At 31.9% G+C, this 16,643-nt stretch overlaps 1 protein-coding gene across 2 annotated transcripts in view; it reads left to right on the top strand.

Annotated features, from left to right (window-relative positions):
* CYTH3 (cytohesin 3) overlaps positions 1-16,643 on the top strand; it is a 154,391-nt gene that overhangs the window by 115,214 nt on the left and 22,534 nt on the right. For both annotated transcript variants that reach the window (XM_052000926.1, XM_052000936.1), the window contains exons 3-5: positions 539-603; positions 1,163-1,229; positions 11,954-12,072. In XM_052000926.1, coding sequence (XP_051856886.1) covers positions 539-603; positions 1,163-1,229; positions 11,954-12,072 — 251 coding nt within the window. The remainder of the gene's footprint in view (positions 1-538; positions 604-1,162; positions 1,230-11,953; positions 12,073-16,643) is intronic.

Genomic DNA, 16,643 nt, shown 5'->3' with positions numbered 1-16,643 from the left:
GAACTAGAGATGAATATAAAAGATTAATATGTGAACTTATGCAAACCAAAAGTAACTAACAAGACTATACAGATAATTATACAATTAAATATAAAGGAGAACACAGTTGGAAATAAAAGAAAAGGGCAGAACAGACTGTTTTAGAATTGGAAAGGACCTCAGAAATATGGAAAATATATTTAAGTAGCATAAACATCTTAAGGATTTTAATTCCTTTCTTTTGATGAGTTTATCTTTTTATACTATGACTGTCATCTCCATGAGCTTAATTTAATGTATTTTTCTCTAAATAGGACTTTTTTTTTGATATATGTTAATTCCATCACTAGTGAACTACTCTGAATGATATCCCAGTTTTAGAGATTTTATTTGGGTTGCAGTGAGTTTTACTGTAAATTTTTTTATATTGGAATTATTCTATTGCATTTGTTATGCTATTAAAAATTTCAAAAAATTTTGTATCTAGAGTATTAAAATTATTCTGAGCCTGTGACGGTTAATTTTTCCTTCCTATTAATTTTTTTCCTATTTTTGGCAGAGGCTAAAATTTGAAATTACAGAAGTGATGACAGAGATCGATAACCTAACTTGTGTAGAGGAGAGGTAAGCTACTTGTGTGCACACCTGTAAATTTATTCAGTCCCTACATTATTCAACTTAATAGAAGGAGAAATCTTTTGCAGTTTATCTTTGTTAATCTTTTTTCCCCTCAATACCACTCTTTCAAAATGCTGTCTGAAATATTCAAGAAATTCTTTCCCTGGGTTGTTTCTTATACTGTACTTTTCTATTTTCTAGTTCACTATTCACTTTCATTTGTTCAGAGTTAGGCATCTCAGGATCAACTAACTTTAGTGAGAGTGTGTCCTATTATAAAAAATATGAAACTATGGTTTCTTTGTCTTTAATGATCATCATAAGAAAATAAATCTGAAATTGTCAAACATTAAGAGCAATCCAAAATAGCCAAAATTTCTATTTACAAAGGACTGAGTGAGATATGCTTTTCTTTAGGGCAAACACTATTTTCTAAAAATAGTTGTTAAAACATCCTATGAGACTGTTTTATAATAATAATGAATATGCAAAAAAATCCTCTAAAATTACTTTGCTGTATGAGAACACCTGGTAACAATTTTTAAAAATTATTTCAAATAAATAGCAAAACTACCCAGAGGAATAAGCAAATAGCTATGGGAAGAAAGAAATTCAACATGGATCCTAAAAAGGTAAGAGCATCATTTCAGATTCTTTGGAATACAATTTTTTCTTTCTTTTTTAGGAAAAAAAGTTATCCTTTGACCAAGAATGAGTGGCTAATTATTATCTTTAAAAATTTCAAGAATTTATATAGAATTGGAATAAAGGATATAGGTGATATGAAAATTAAATGGAAAACCATATCAAAAATGTTTCAAGACATTAATAATAAAAGACAAATTAAAGTCTCTCTGAGTTGAAAAGAGCTCTGGTTTCATAGGAACTTGGCTCAGATCCCAACCTTGCCATATTACCTTTGTGACCTTTGGTAGGTCACTTAATTTTTTTTGACTTTAATCTTTTTGTATCTTAAATAAGATATTTGGATCAGGATCTCTGCTAGTTCTAATTCTGTATGACCTCTCAAATTGACAAAGATGATAAAAGATATGATTTGAGTTGGACAAGCTATTAAAAGACAGGCATCAAAGTATAATGTTGGTGGAAGTATAAATTGGTCTGCCTGTTCTGGGAAATAATTTGGAGTTATGTGAGAAAAGTAAATTTATTCATATTTCTTGATCCAAATATCCCACCCTAGGCACAATTCCATTGACCTCCTAATGAATGAAAGAAAGGTTCCAAAATATTTATGGCAACATGTATTGTGGTATTTTAGAAAATGAAAACAAAGTAAGTGACCATTGATTGGAGAATAAAAGTTGAATGCATTTTAGTTTATAAATTTAGAAGGAAATGTTTATATAATTAGAAAAGACTAATGAGGAGATATATACTGCAAATATACTATATACTGCAAAAATATAATTGAAAATAACATTAAAATACTTCAAAATTCAAATTCTGTCAGTTAGCAAACACAGTGACCAATCTTTGTTTAGGAGAACCACTGATGAAAAGCACTCTCTTTGTCTTGATAGTGGCTGGCTGTTGGCTACAATTTGTGAAATATTGAGCAGATCTATTACTTACTATATTATTTTATTTTGATTAATTGTTTTTCTTTGTTATACAAGAAGTACTCTTTTGGCAGAGGACTTTGGAGGGCTGAAATAAAAAGATTCCAGGTGATGGGTTCAGGGCATGAAATCAGCTTATGCTTAAGGTCAACTGATTAATGACACACTTTATACATTTATGCCATGTCTTCTTCCCATTTTGACTAGACATAGAAACAATAGACTAGGTAAATTTTCTTCCTACCAGAGTCAAAATCTCATAAAATGTTTGCATTAAAAAGACATCTCTTTTGCCATTTCCATACCAAATATCATTACTTTTAAAAAATAGCAACAAAGATCCAGGAGGAAAAAGTGTAAATGATAAGAATATGTGAGTTCAGAGTTTTCTCCACTGTACCAGAATTTCACTGGTCTTACTTCAATATAACCTTCTTTTTGTCAAGGCTATTGTTTGGAACAGAAGTTCAATAGCACAGCGATATGTCTGTCAAGTAATCTAATTTGTCTACTTTTATAAAGTCAGGATTTTCTTATGACCTTTACTGTTGATGCTGAGAAGAAAACTAAGAATGCTCATGTGGCGCCAATTCATAGATATTTTAGTTATCTTTATACTATTAGGTGCTTTTTCAGATTGTACAGATATTTATAAAGATGTTAATTTTACATTACAAGCCTTTTTCCTTTTAACCTACCTGAATGAATCAATTTCATTGTACTCTATTTTGATATTAATCTGTGATTCTTATTACATAGGTTAAATTGTCATAGCCCAAAGGCTTTTATATGTTAAAAAAAAAAAAAAAAACATGATGTACTTATATTAAATTCATAACACTACTTTAATGCTTTCTTCTTTGTAATCTTTACTTTCAATACTCTAATTTATTCATGATCATTTATAATCAGTTTATATTAAAGAATAGTATCTATTTCTTTTGATTTTTGACTTTAGTTCTTGTTTTTTTGTTTTAAACCTCTTAAAATATTTTAACCACTATTATGGTCAGTAGTGAGGAGATTTCCTGTCTATTAAGCATCTTTCTAGTTATAGCAACTGTCTGATTTAAAAGGAAATAGTATAACTTGGAATCAGCTTTACTCACATTTTAAAACTTTGTATTAAGTCCTCCTGTACAAGAATCATCCAAAGGGCTTTGATTAACAGTCAATTGTAAATAAATGAACATTACTCTTTTTGAATAGTATCTCCAAGCTTAGAAATGCCCTCCCATTTTTACCCCCTCAAAGAAGCATTAAAATGTCACCTGCTTTATGTGGCTTTATAAATGTAAATTAGGTAATTGAACAGTATGATACAGAAAAGAAACTGATAGTTTTTAACTTTTATCAGAATAATGTTCATAACAATTTCTGTAAGAATAATCTTCAAAATACTTTCTTTTTAAAAAATGAATTCATTTTTAATATATATTTTTTTTAATTTTGAGTTCCAAATTTTCTCCCTCTCTTTTGCTCCTCTCCCACTATTGAAAAGACAAGCAAACTGATATCAGTTAATTGTGGAAATCATGCAAAACATTTCCATATTAGCCATATGGCAAAAAAGAAGAGCAAGAAAAATCAAGAAAAGTGAAAAAGTATACTTTAGTTTGCACTCATAGTTCATCAGTTTTCTCTCTAGAGGTGGATAGGATTTTTTTTTTCTCATGAATTCTTTGGATCATTGTAATTAATCCAAGCAGTTATTTGATCATTTTTATCACTTTGCAGTGAATGTGTATAATAATCTCCTGGTTCTACTCACTTCATTTTGCATTGGTTCATATAGGTTTCCCATCTCCCTCATCATTTTTTATAGCACAATTGTAGTTGATCACAGTCTTACGCCATATCTTCAGCCATTCCCCAATTGATAAGCAGTTCCTCATTGTCTAGTTCTTTGGCACCACAAAAAGAACTACAATATTTTTTTTCCTTTTACCATTCCTTTACTCTCTTTGAGTGTAGACTTAGTAGTAATATTGCTAAGTCAAATGGATGCATAGTTCTAATCAGACCCAGTAGTTAGATCAACCCATGGCACCATTATATCTATTTAGTATACTCATTCTCTCCAGCATTTGTCATTTCTGTTAAGTGTGAGATAGTGTCTCAGAGTTGTTTTAATTTTCATTTCTCTAATCATTAGTGATTTAAAGCATTTTTTCATATTATAGATAGCTTTAATTTCTTCTTCTGAAAATTGTCCATTCACATTCTTTCATGATTCATCATGTGAATGGCATTTATTTTTACAAATTTGACTTAGTTCTCTATATATTTGAAAAATGTGGTCTTTATCAGAGAAACTTGCTGTAGAATTTCTTTAAAAAATATTATTTCATGTTTTTGGTACCTTTTAGCAAAATGCAATTTCCCCGATTATCTCTTTTAATTAGGTCTGTTTTTTTGCTTTTACTTTTTCTGAGATCATGACTGCTGTCCCTGCCCTTTCCTTCTCCTTATTTTAACTCTGTATATATCTTTCTGTTTTAGATGTGTCTCTTAAACTGTAACATATTGTTAGATTCTAGTTTTATTCTGTCTTCTGTTTCATTTTGTAAGTAATCTCATCTCATTCACATTCATATTTGCTGTATATTTCCTCCATTCCATTTTCTTCATTTATCCTTCCCTTTCTGTATTTCTTCTCAGAATTCTGTTTTGCTTCTGACTTTAATCTGAAATACAGGTTGGTTCATTATTAGGAAAACTATAAAGCTAATAGGTTAATCTAATAAAATCAATAAAAACTACATGATCTTATCAATAGCTGAGAAAAGTCTTGTGACAAAATACAACAGCCATTTACGTTTAAAACACTAAAAAACATTGGGATAAAAGAACTTTTCCAGTAAACAGTAACCATTTAAAGCTGAAAACCAGCCTTATATGTAAAAGATATTAAAAAAAAAATTAGGTGCCTTTCAACTTATACAAAGAGCAGAGCTAGGATAGCCGCCATCACTACTTTAGTAATGTTGGCACAGTGGATAGAGTACCAGATCTGGAGTCAGGAAGTCTGAGTTCAAAATTGGCCTCAGATACTTAATAGCTATGTGATCCTGGGCAAGTCACTTAATCCTGTTTGCCTCATCTATAAAACAAGCTGGAAAAGAAATAGTAGGAAAAGGAGAATGGAAATGGAAAAGTATCTTTGCCAAGAAATCCCTAAAAGGAGTCAGATGTGGTTGAAACAACTGAACAGCAACAACAAAGAAAAAAATTGAAAGAAGCCACGTAGGTAATGATGAAAAAAGTTATTGCTTTTTGCAGATGTGAAGATGCACTTAGAAAATACTAGAATCAACTAAAAAGTAATTGAAACATTAGCTTTAGGAAAGCTACCCAGCAGAAAGAAAAAGAGAAAAGCATTCAGAATAACCACAGAATATATAAAATATTACCAATACACACACACAGAAACTATATGAGTACAATTATAAAATATTCTTTACAAAAGAAAGACAAACCTGAATAATTGGTCATGGTTGAATTATGCTTTTACAATAAAAATAACAGTAGCACCTAAATTAATTTATTCAATGTTATACCAATCAAACTGCTAGAGGATTATGTTATAGAGTGAGAAAAACTACATAACAATTCATCTGAAGGAACAAGATGACAAGTATCTCAAAGTATCACCAAAACTATTTGATACTGGTTAAGGAATAGAAAAACGAGAGTACAAAAGCAAACAAACATAGTTTCAGAGTTCTTGATAAATCCAGCCATCACTACTGCTACAAGATCTCATTATTCTATGAAAACTGCATGGAAAGCTAGAAAGTAGTCTGGAAGAAATTAGGTTCAACCAACATTTCATGCCCTATTTTTAGTGTATTTATCTTAGATATGTAACATACATAAAAATTCATATAAACAAAGGAAGGAAATACTTATTGCAACTCTTGCTGGTGAAAAAACTCATAACCAAACATGGGATCTCATAGAAAATAAACAGCACAGTTTTGAGTACAAGTTTTTACATAAAGTCAGTGCAATTAAAATTAAAAGAAAAATAGGTAAATGGGAAAAAAATATTTGCCACAAGTTTCTCTCATAAAGGTCTGATATCCAGCATATAAAAAAAACTGATTCAAATACATAGAACAGGAACCATTACCAATAAATAAATGACCAAAGGGAATGAAGTTAGTTCTCAAAAGAAGAAACCTCATGTTATTAACAGAAAAAAACCACTTCCAAATCACTAATAATTAGAGAAATGAAAATTAATCAGCTCTGAGATTCCACTAGATTGTAAGCTCCTTAAGGGCAATTTATTTATTTTTAAATTTGTGTCCTAGCACTTAGGATAGTGCCTGATATTTAATAGACATTTAATAAATGTTTGTTATCTATTTATTGACTATTAACTACAATTGGAGGGAAAGATAAAAAGTTTACAAAGGGGTCATTGAAATATTTTTTCCTAATGCAAAGAAGGAACAGAAAGAAGGAGAATAGAAAACAAAGTCAGGATAACTTTGAAAATAACATGTTAAATTTGTTTTCTATTTGAGAGAAAAACAAGCAATATGTCATTTAAATTAATGGCTGCCTCAAAATCATCTCTGTTCTTCATTGATGAGAAATGCTCATTTGATTTGGCTTTTAAGTTCAGAAATACAGGGGTTGGAGAGTTTAAAAAAAAAATTCCCTCACAACCAGATGGAGCTTCTTTTCCTCATCTGCAAAATAAGAAGGCTGAACCAGATGGTCTCTAACATATGCAGAATAGCCATACAACTGGTCATCCCTCATTCCAGCAGAACTTCATGTTTTCAAACAAACAAACAAACAAACAAAAAAACACCCCAGTGCTTTTTGAATTACCTTTTTCAATCAATAAAAATCTACATTATTTTCCTCACATCTCTCCCAATTAAAAAAGAAAAACAGAATGCTTTGACTATGTTCGTACACACATGTGCATGTGTGTACGGAATATGTATATATGTTATATATACATATTCCGTACTCTTAAGTTCATCATTCTTTTGTCTGGAGGTGGATACCTCCAGCATGAATCAGCATGATTCTGCTCACTTACTTAATTCATATTGGACTTCTAGATTTCTCTGAAGGTGTCTTCTTTATCCTTTTTGTGGCATGTCATTCTTAAAGTATTCCAGTTAGTGATCATCCCTTCAGTTTCCAGTTCTCTACCACTACAAAAAAAAAAAAAAAAAAAAAAAAAAAAAAAAAGCTGTTATAAATATTTTTATACATCCTGAGAGTTGTTTTATTTAGAACTACTCCTCATAATTTTCCTCTTGTTTTCTTGTGGAATAATTTATTTCTGTACTAATTATGTATATGTGTATTTTTTCTTCCTTTGACCTTTCTTCATTTGTGAGAATGAAGCTAAAATATCAACTGCTCCTTCTACCCCTTTTGACTATTTGCGTAGGCTTCTACTTATTACCCTGATTATGAGAGAGAGAGCATTTTCCCTATCCTTATTTTACTATACCACCACCCAAAGTATTCCTCTTCTCCTCCCTTTCCATTCTTCTTTCAAGATGATCAATATATAACAAAACTACTTTCATACTTTTGGTCTAATTAGATTTCTTTTATGAGAATTTCAACATTTTATCCTTGTTTATGATTATCCTTTGTTTTGATTTTCTTATGCTCATTCATATTTACTTTTATGTATTTTTTTTTACTCTGTTGTTTATAATTCAGAGTTTCTGCATAGATCTGATCTTTTGATCGAGAATACTTGGAAGTCCTCTGTTTTATCAAAGGCTTTCCCCTCACTACCCTGTAAGATTAAATTAATTTTTGCTGAGTTGGTTATTTTTGATTGAATCCTATATTATTTGCCTGTTTTGAATTTTGACTGTAATGTTCCTGGGACCTTTTATCTCGGTATTTCTTTCAGAAGATGGCAGTTTTTTTTTTTTTCCTATTTCCACTTTACCTTCTGGTTTGACAAAATCTGGATAGTTTTTTTTTTTTAAGATTTCTTGAAATATGATGTCTCTTCCCTCTCCCCTCTTTTCTACCTAAATAAAGATTTTTTTCAATTATCTCTCCTTTGTTTCTCAGATCCTTTATTTTGTTAAAATATACTCTTACTTTTCTTCTAATTTTTTCAGTCTTTTGACTTTGTTTTAATAATGTTGTCTCATAGAGTTTATGTGGTCTATTTTCAGGGAGTGTTGTTTCTTGTACAAGGTTTTGTACTTCTTATTCTAAGCTATTAATTCCCTTTCCAGTTCTTTCTTCCATAGCTCTTATTTCTTTTCCAGCTTTTCCCTCTAGTGGTGTCATGTTATTTATATTGTAAAACTTTTTTTTTTTTTGCTCTTGACAGAATTCTGGTTGAAATTGTACCCAAGTTATATTTTTTTTGAAGATTTGCTAGTAAATGTTTTGGAGTCATTCTCTTCTGGATTTGTCTCTTGAGTATCATTGTCACCATAATAATTATTTAGAATGGGTTTCTTTTTTTTGTTTGCTTATTCTTCTAATGTACTCCCTAACTTTGGACTTCACATTAGGATCAATCAATTATGGAGGAAATATCTGAGCTGGCACTGATGCTGCTTACATTGAAGTAAATGTTGAATTATTCCAGGATCTCAAATATAACTTAGCTTGGGAACCTACAAGCATTCAGTGCTCACTTTCAGGTCTGATACAGGTCTGCCCTTCTGCTGTGAGCTCTGCAAGTTTCTAAACTGGGCTTGGGTTTGATCAATAGATCTGTGAATATTTGCTAATTCAGAGTGATAGAACTTAGGACTTCCCTTTTGTTTAGAATTCCTGACCTATTTATTATTCTGTGTGCTTTTGCTTAAAATAAAGCTAGAAATAAAATCCTATCCTTCTAAAGTCAGAACCACACAATTGTTGCATCCTTATGAAATCATCCCTTCATAAGTACTTGTGTTTCTCCTCACCCTGGAACTGGGTAGTAAGCTACAGAGCTTCCAGGTGGCATCTATTCCTGCATTCTGTTCAAGGCTGAACATTCCCTTTTGCTGAATTTAGAACTCCTTTACTCTCCCCAGTGCCCAGTTTCTCTTTGCACTGAAATATCCCACATGATCATTCCTAGCCAAATGCTCTCCTTGATTCACTTCTGTGCCCTTCCTCCTGTGCCACCCTGTAGACCTCTGTTTGTTTCTCTCGTTGCCAGATTTGGGATGGAAAATGATTCAGTGGCATTTTTTCCCTCTTGGATTTCCTGTTCAGGACTGGTCTGGTACATTTTTGAGATCTATTTGGAGGATTTGGTTTGTGTTTATTTTATTTTTGGTGCTGCTCTTTCCACTACTCTACCATCTTGACATCACAGAATCAGGGTTTTTTTTTTCTTGGTGGTTTTGTTTTGTTTTGTTTTGGAATGGGGAGAGCATGGCACAAAAGGAAAGTCACTCAGGTAGGGGGAGAAAAGACAAACATCAAAAGGAAGCCAGAAATGAAGTGAGCAGAATCAAGAGAGTACTGTACACAGCAACAAGATTAGGTGATGATCAACTGTGATGGAGTTGGCTTTTTTCAACAATGAGGTGATTCAAGGCAATTCCAATAGAGTTGCGATGGAGGGAGCCATTTGCATCTAGAGAGCGGGACTATGGGGACTGAGTGTTGGATCAGAAATATTTTCACCTTTTTTGTTGTGGTTTGCTTGCTTTTTCTTTCTTTCTCATTTTTTTTTCCTTTTTGACCTGATTTTTTTTGTGCACCATTGTAAAGATGGAAATTTGTATAGAAGAATTGCTCATGTTTAACATATATTGAATTAGTTGCTGTCTCAGGGAGGGGGTGGGGAGAAGGGAGGGAAGAAAATTTGAAACACAAGGTTTTGCAAGGGTGAATGTTGACAACTATCTTTATATGTATTTTGAAAATGAAAAACTATTATTAAAAAAAAAAAAAAAAAGAAGCCAGATATGTTGGGTAGCAGGCAGGGTTATGGGATGAGGTAAAATAAGGTAGCATAGAGGGAGTTGAATGTGGGTAGGAATTGGGAAGCACATTTGGAAGTTAACTTTGTAACTTTGTGAATTCACACCTCCCTTAATCCCTCCCTCGGAGGAGGAATCAACCTTTTACACCCAGCATAAATAGAGCTTCAGTGAGCCAGTCAGGGTCAGTTCAGCAGAAGCCCTCTCTCGAAGGCAAGACAGATTCATTCCATCTTCCACCTTTGTGCTGTGTGGAGGCTGAAGAAAGCAGAGGCAAAGGACTAGTGGCAAGAGCTCTTGCAACCAAGGAGAGAGAAGGCCTCCAGAAAACTAGCCGAGCCCCAAGTGAAGGAGATAAGATTTTGGAAGAGACAAAAAAAAGACTGTACTTCAATCCCTGGCTGCATTTAGGGTGATTATTGATCTGAACTGATACTAAGGCTGCCTCCAGAAAACCTCCCCAAGAAACCTGCTCCCAGAGAGAACCATTATATTATATAAAAGAAGAGAACACAACAGTGAATGTAGCTGACCATAAATATCATATTCCACACATAGTCTTCTACCTTTTTATCTTTTGTTGTTGTTATTCAGTTGTTTTCAGTTCAACTTTTTGTAGCTCCATTTGAGATTTTCTCAGCAGATATACCGGTATGGTGTTCCATTTTCTTCTCTAGCTCATTTTATCAGTGAGGAACTAAGGTAAATAAGATTAAGAGACTTGCCCAGGGTGTCACAGTTAATAAGTGACTGAGGACAGATTTGAATTCAGGAAGAATTCTCATTCAAGCCTAGTGCTCTATCCACTGTACCATCTTGCTGCCACAAAAATCATATTAATAATTTAAATCTAAGCTATATGATTATTCCAATAGGTATTGAAAAAGCTTTAGAAAAAATCCAGTGTCTTGGTTTTGTTAAAAACTCTAGAAATCACAGAAATAAAATGGATCTTTGTTGTCAGTGATAAAGCAAGGATGCCCATTACCAGAACTAGTATTCCACATGCTAAAAATGCTAGCTGTAACAATAAGATAAAAAAGAGAAATTCAGGGAATAAGCGTAGAGAAAGAGGAAAGAAAATTTTCATGATGGGTCAAGCAAAAATTAATCAAGACAATAACTTCAACAAAGTTGATGTAAAGTAAATCCACATAAATCATCAGCATTTCTATATATCACCAACAATACAGCATGAAGAAACAGAAAGGGAACTTTAATTCAAAATAAGTATAGAGGCTATCAGATGTTTGGAATGTCCCCTAGAACTATATAAATTCATTTACAAAATACTCTTTGGATAAATAGAGATTAACTAATTAAAGAAACAACTATTTGCTTGTGGGTAGATGGAGACAAAATAATAAAAATGACAATACTGTATAAAGTAATATACTTATTCAGAGGTGGACCAATCATACTCCTAAGAGAATATTTTGTAGACCTAGAAAAAATAGTGAAATTCATATGAAAGAAAAAAATGGTTAAGAATGTCAAAGGTAATAATGAAAAAAGAAAAGGACTAGAAGGAGTCTATCAGTACCAGAACTCAAACTGAACTACAAAGCAATGATCATTAAAACAATTTGGTTTTGGTTAAAAAGTAGAATTTGTTCAGTTTAATAGATTAGAATACATGTAGAAGCAAATCCGTTAATGTGGTGATTAGATCTAAAGACCCCAGTTACTAGTTAAAGGATTCACTATTTGACAGAAATTACTGGGGAAACTGGTCAGCAATCTAGTGGAAATTAGGTTTAGACCAGCACCTCACATCACATACCAAGATAAGCTCCAAACAATCAGTACTTTCTTTCTTATGTTCCTCTTCAGGGAATTCAGTTTCTTATAGAAAATGACCTGCTGCAGAGTACTCCAGAAGACATAGCCCAGTTCCTTTATAAAGGAGAAGGACTAAATAAAACTGTAATTGGGGACTACCTTGGTGAAAGGTAAGTAGAAGGAGAATAAAAAGGCATATATATATATTTTAGAAATTTTGCCTGCATTGCATATCTTACTCCATGTTCTATATAGTATACATTCTATCATGAATTTTGGAATAGATATTCCTTCTCTGTTAAGAGTTATTTTGGTACTCTTATGGCATTAAAAAAATTAATTACCCATACATCAGTGTCTGTGAAATAAAATGATTCTTTGAATTTCTTCCCAGCTGAGTGCTCTGCTTTGAGTGAACAGAGCAGATTCTTTTTTCTTTCTTGTGCTTAGGTGAATAAGGATATTGGGAATGGCTGAACAGGAGTGCTGGGGCTTACAATTTTCCTGTAGAATCTTCTAATAAAACAATTTCAGGAAGGCAAATGTTGGTGTTATTTTCTAAGCCTTGGAAAGCTTTGTGATCCTCTTTGGACATTTGCCCAGAAATAGGACTTTGTGGTAACTTACTTTTTTTTTTTTTAAACAAATAAACTAACTTTTATTGAATTTTATTTAATATTTTTCCCCAGTTACATTCAAAACAATTTTTTTTGCATTTGAAATTAAAATTTTAAAATTTGGTACAATCCCCCTTCCACCTCTAGTTTCTTTTTCATATTAAAAAAGTAAAATCAAATTATACATGCACACTCTATGTATACGCATAACAGAAATACAATTCTCAAGAGTTCTTTTCTTTTTACCATTTTATGCTTCTCTTGAGTTATGTATTTGGATGTCAAATTTTTTGTTTAGTTCTAGTCTTTTCATCAGAAATAAATTGAATTCACCTGTTTTATTAAATCTCCATTTTCTTCCCTGAAAAAAAATGCTCAGTTTAGCAGGGTAGTTTATTTTTGACTGCATTCCAAGTTCCTTTGCTTTATGGAATATCAGATTCCAGGCTCTTTGATCCTTTAATTTGGAAGCTGCTAGGTCCTGGGTAATCTTTATTATGGCTCCTCAGTATTTGAATTGTTTTTTTCTGGCTGCTTGTAATATTTTTTCCTTGGTCTGATAGTTCTGAAATTTAGCCATGTTATTCTTTGGAGTTTAAATTTTAAGGTCTCTTTCAGGAAGTGTTTGATGAATTCTTTCAATGGCTGTTTTATCATCTGATAATATGACATCAGGGCAGTTCTCTTTGATAATTTTCTGAAAAATAAGATCTGAGCTCTTTTTTTCATCATGATTTTCAGGGAGTACAGTAATTCTTAAATTGTCTCTCCTAGATCTGTTTTCCAGGTCAATTGTTTTCCCAAGTAGGTAGTTTACATTTTTTTCTATTTTTTCTTTTTTTTTTTGGTTTTGCTTGACTCATTCTTGATATCTCATTGAGTCATTCATTTCCATTTGTTCAGTTCTGTTTTCTAGTGAATTTTTTTAAAACATCTTTTTGTATTTGTCCAATTAAATTTTTTTAAACATCTTTTTGTATTTGTCCAATTAAATTTTTAAATGAATTGTTTTGTTCCCTGGATTTTTTCCCATTTGCTAAATTCTGTTTTTCTGGGAGTTGTTTTCTTTTCCATTTTGTCAAATCTATCTTTTAATGAGTTATATGCTTTTTTCCCATTTCACTAAGTTTATTTTGTAATGAATTTTCTTCAGATAATTTCTGTGTTTTCCAAACCTTCTTGCAAAGTTTTCATTGCCTTTCCCCATTTTTCTTCTATCTCTCTTTTAAGATCTTTTAAATTTTCTTCTAGGAGAACCTTGTGTGATGGGGACCAATTTATATCACCCTTTGGGGCTTCATCTGGAGATGATCTGTTTTTAGTCTCCTCAGGGTTTGAAATCTGTAATTCTCTTTCACTATAAAAACTATCTATGGGCAAAGTTCTTTTTGCTTTATTACTCATTTAAAAAAAAAAGTTAATATCTGTTTTTAGGGCAAGAGAGGTTGTCCAAACTTCCTCTATAAGTGACCACACCTGTGGGTTAGTGCTGATTCACTCCCAGTACTGGGTGGACATGGCCAAGTCCTGTGAGATTCTGGTGTTTCGGGGTTCACTATTTACCTTTTGTGTTTGTGTGTTGGATGTTTTATAACTTCTCTGCCGATCTACTGGCTTGCAACCAGGGCAAAGTGACCAATACTGCTTAGATTCCTCCCCATATGAAGTTATGCAAAATATTTCCAAAAAAGTCAAATTGTGAAAGAAAACATAAATCTCCCACTCTAATGAAAATAAAAATCCTCAAAAAAAAATCAAGTTAAAAAGAAAGAGATAGATACAGACAGACAGTAAGAGAGAATGTTTCAATCTATATTCAGGCATAATCAGTTCTTTCTCTGGGTATATATAGGATTTTTCATCATAAGTCTTTGAGAATAGTTGAGAATGATTGTACTATTGAGAATACAAAGTCATTTACAGCTGGTCATCCAGAACATTGCTATTACTTTGTATACAGTGCATTTCATTTTGCTTTAAGTTCATGGAGGACTTTGCAGTTTTTGATATTGTTATTGTTTTCTGAGAGCATCCTCCTCATCATTCCCAAAGAACAATAATATTCCATCATGAACACATACCACAGTTTATTGAGCCAGTCCCCAATTGATGTACCTCCCCTTTATTTCCTTTTTTTTTTTTTTTTTTTGCTCTGAGAAAAGAGCTGCTTTGAATATTTTTGATATTGCTTTGATTTTTAACCACTGTCCCCTTGCATTGAAGAATAAAATGAGAGGACAGTTATTATTAAAAAGGAGAATTAATGTTAATGTTAATGTTAATAAATATTAGAGTGAGATCCTCAAATCTCTTTGAAGATATTAGAATAGACTTTTTCGTGAATACAAGAAAATAGGTTTAAAAAATAACCCCCAAAATGCTTAGTCTAAATGTTTCTAGCTTTTTGTTAAAAATGCTTGAATAAAAGTTAAATATGTTTTTATAAAGCTCATAGGGACAAATCCTGTGTAACGTGCCCTCAGTATTGCAGCATTTCATATTATTGCAATATTTCATATTAAACCTATAACATTTGTGAAATTCTAGAAATTAAATTAATTTTATATAATGTTTGTGTTACTATTTTTAAATGGCATTTTTATTATTTATAATCTCACAATCCTAAACTAAGAGCAGAAACAAGTTTTACATTCAAATTCCCTATATCAAGATTATTTAGTAAAGTAAAACTAAGCAAAGTAGGTTTTCAAAGTAAAAATTTTTAGGTCTAAAGGATTATCAGGGTTTTTTTTGAACTTCTAACTAACTAGCTCCTAAAAAGCTTGTAAAAATTTTGTAGCTGAGGCAGATAGGTGGTACAATGAATAGAGCACCAGCCCTGAAATCAGAAGGACCTGAGTTCAAATGTGATCTCAGATACTTAATACTTCCTACCTGTGTGACTCTGGGCAAGTCACTTAACCACAATGCCTCAGCAAAAAATAAATTAAAAAAAAATTAAAATTGTAGCTTCAGCATAGCATCATTCAGAATACAACATTTCAGTAATGTCAGTGATAAATATATAATTCCTGCTGAAAAGACCAGTCCCTACTTTTTTTTTTCCCTAAGGAGCTTTTTGGATACATTCCTGTAGGCTATAATGAGGGAGCCAAGTCTAAATCAAAATGAATAAGTAGTTTGATTAAGAGCCAAGTAATACTTTGTAAAATAGGAAGAAAATTCAAAGAAATTGTTTTCATAACTGTTGTAGCTGTGAGTTGGATGTATCTATGAAGGCAGAAAGATAGAATCAAGTTAAAGAAATCTGTTATTTTAGTTAAAGTAAGAGATGATAAGTGGTGAAATTGATACCATTTTACTCTCATCACTCTTATTAAATCTTCTGTCTCTTAGTTGCTAATTTGAAAGAAACAGACTGGACTGTGTTCCACCCTTATATAGATAATATGTCTTAAAGAAAAATCTTTATTAGCTAAGATAATGGAAGGTGGAGATAAATACCCAGCACACCCTAATTTTGATGCAGTTTTTTAGGTCCAAGTGAAATAAGTAGCCTTTTAAGATAGCTGATTTGAGAGGAATCCTGATGAGACCACTGATTTTTTGGAATTGCTTTATATTTAACCTTTCTATGCATATTTCATTTCTCCTTTCCCTATTCATTCTCATTTTCATCAATTTTGAAAATTTTCCCAAAACTTTGTCTTATAAGGATTTTTCTTCCAATCCAATTTATTGAATTTTATTTAATATTTTACTTTATATAGTATTGTCATTTTTATTATTTTGTCTCCATCTACCCACAATGTGTAGAATATACATTCTTGGAAGAGAGACTTTAAGCACAACCTAAAAAAGTGAGAGGTGGTATTTCCAAAACTAAACTCCTAAGATGTGAAATCTTACCTGAGTGTTTTATCTTCCTGTTGAAACTGAGATGGACAGTGCAGGAATTAGAAGATAAAATTGGATACATAAGTGCATTTAGAGACACTGGTTATATCCTTCATTTCTGTGGAGTTCCTGAGTAACAAACATGTGAATCTGACTTTGAGGCAATGTCTATCCAGTAATGCAGAACTCTAAACCACAGAGTTAAAAAGCTGGACAGAGCTCCTAAACAACTGTAATAGCAAAATGAAACAAAAATGAAGCCCTAT

This window comes from Antechinus flavipes, chromosome 1 (genome assembly GCF_016432865.1).
Source record: "Antechinus flavipes isolate AdamAnt ecotype Samford, QLD, Australia chromosome 1, AdamAnt_v2, whole genome shotgun sequence".
In the NCBI taxonomy this organism is placed as follows: Eukaryota; Metazoa; Chordata; class Mammalia; order Dasyuromorphia; family Dasyuridae; genus Antechinus; species Antechinus flavipes.
Note: the sequence above shows the minus strand (reverse complement) of the source record. Positions and strands in the feature narration are given on the sequence as shown.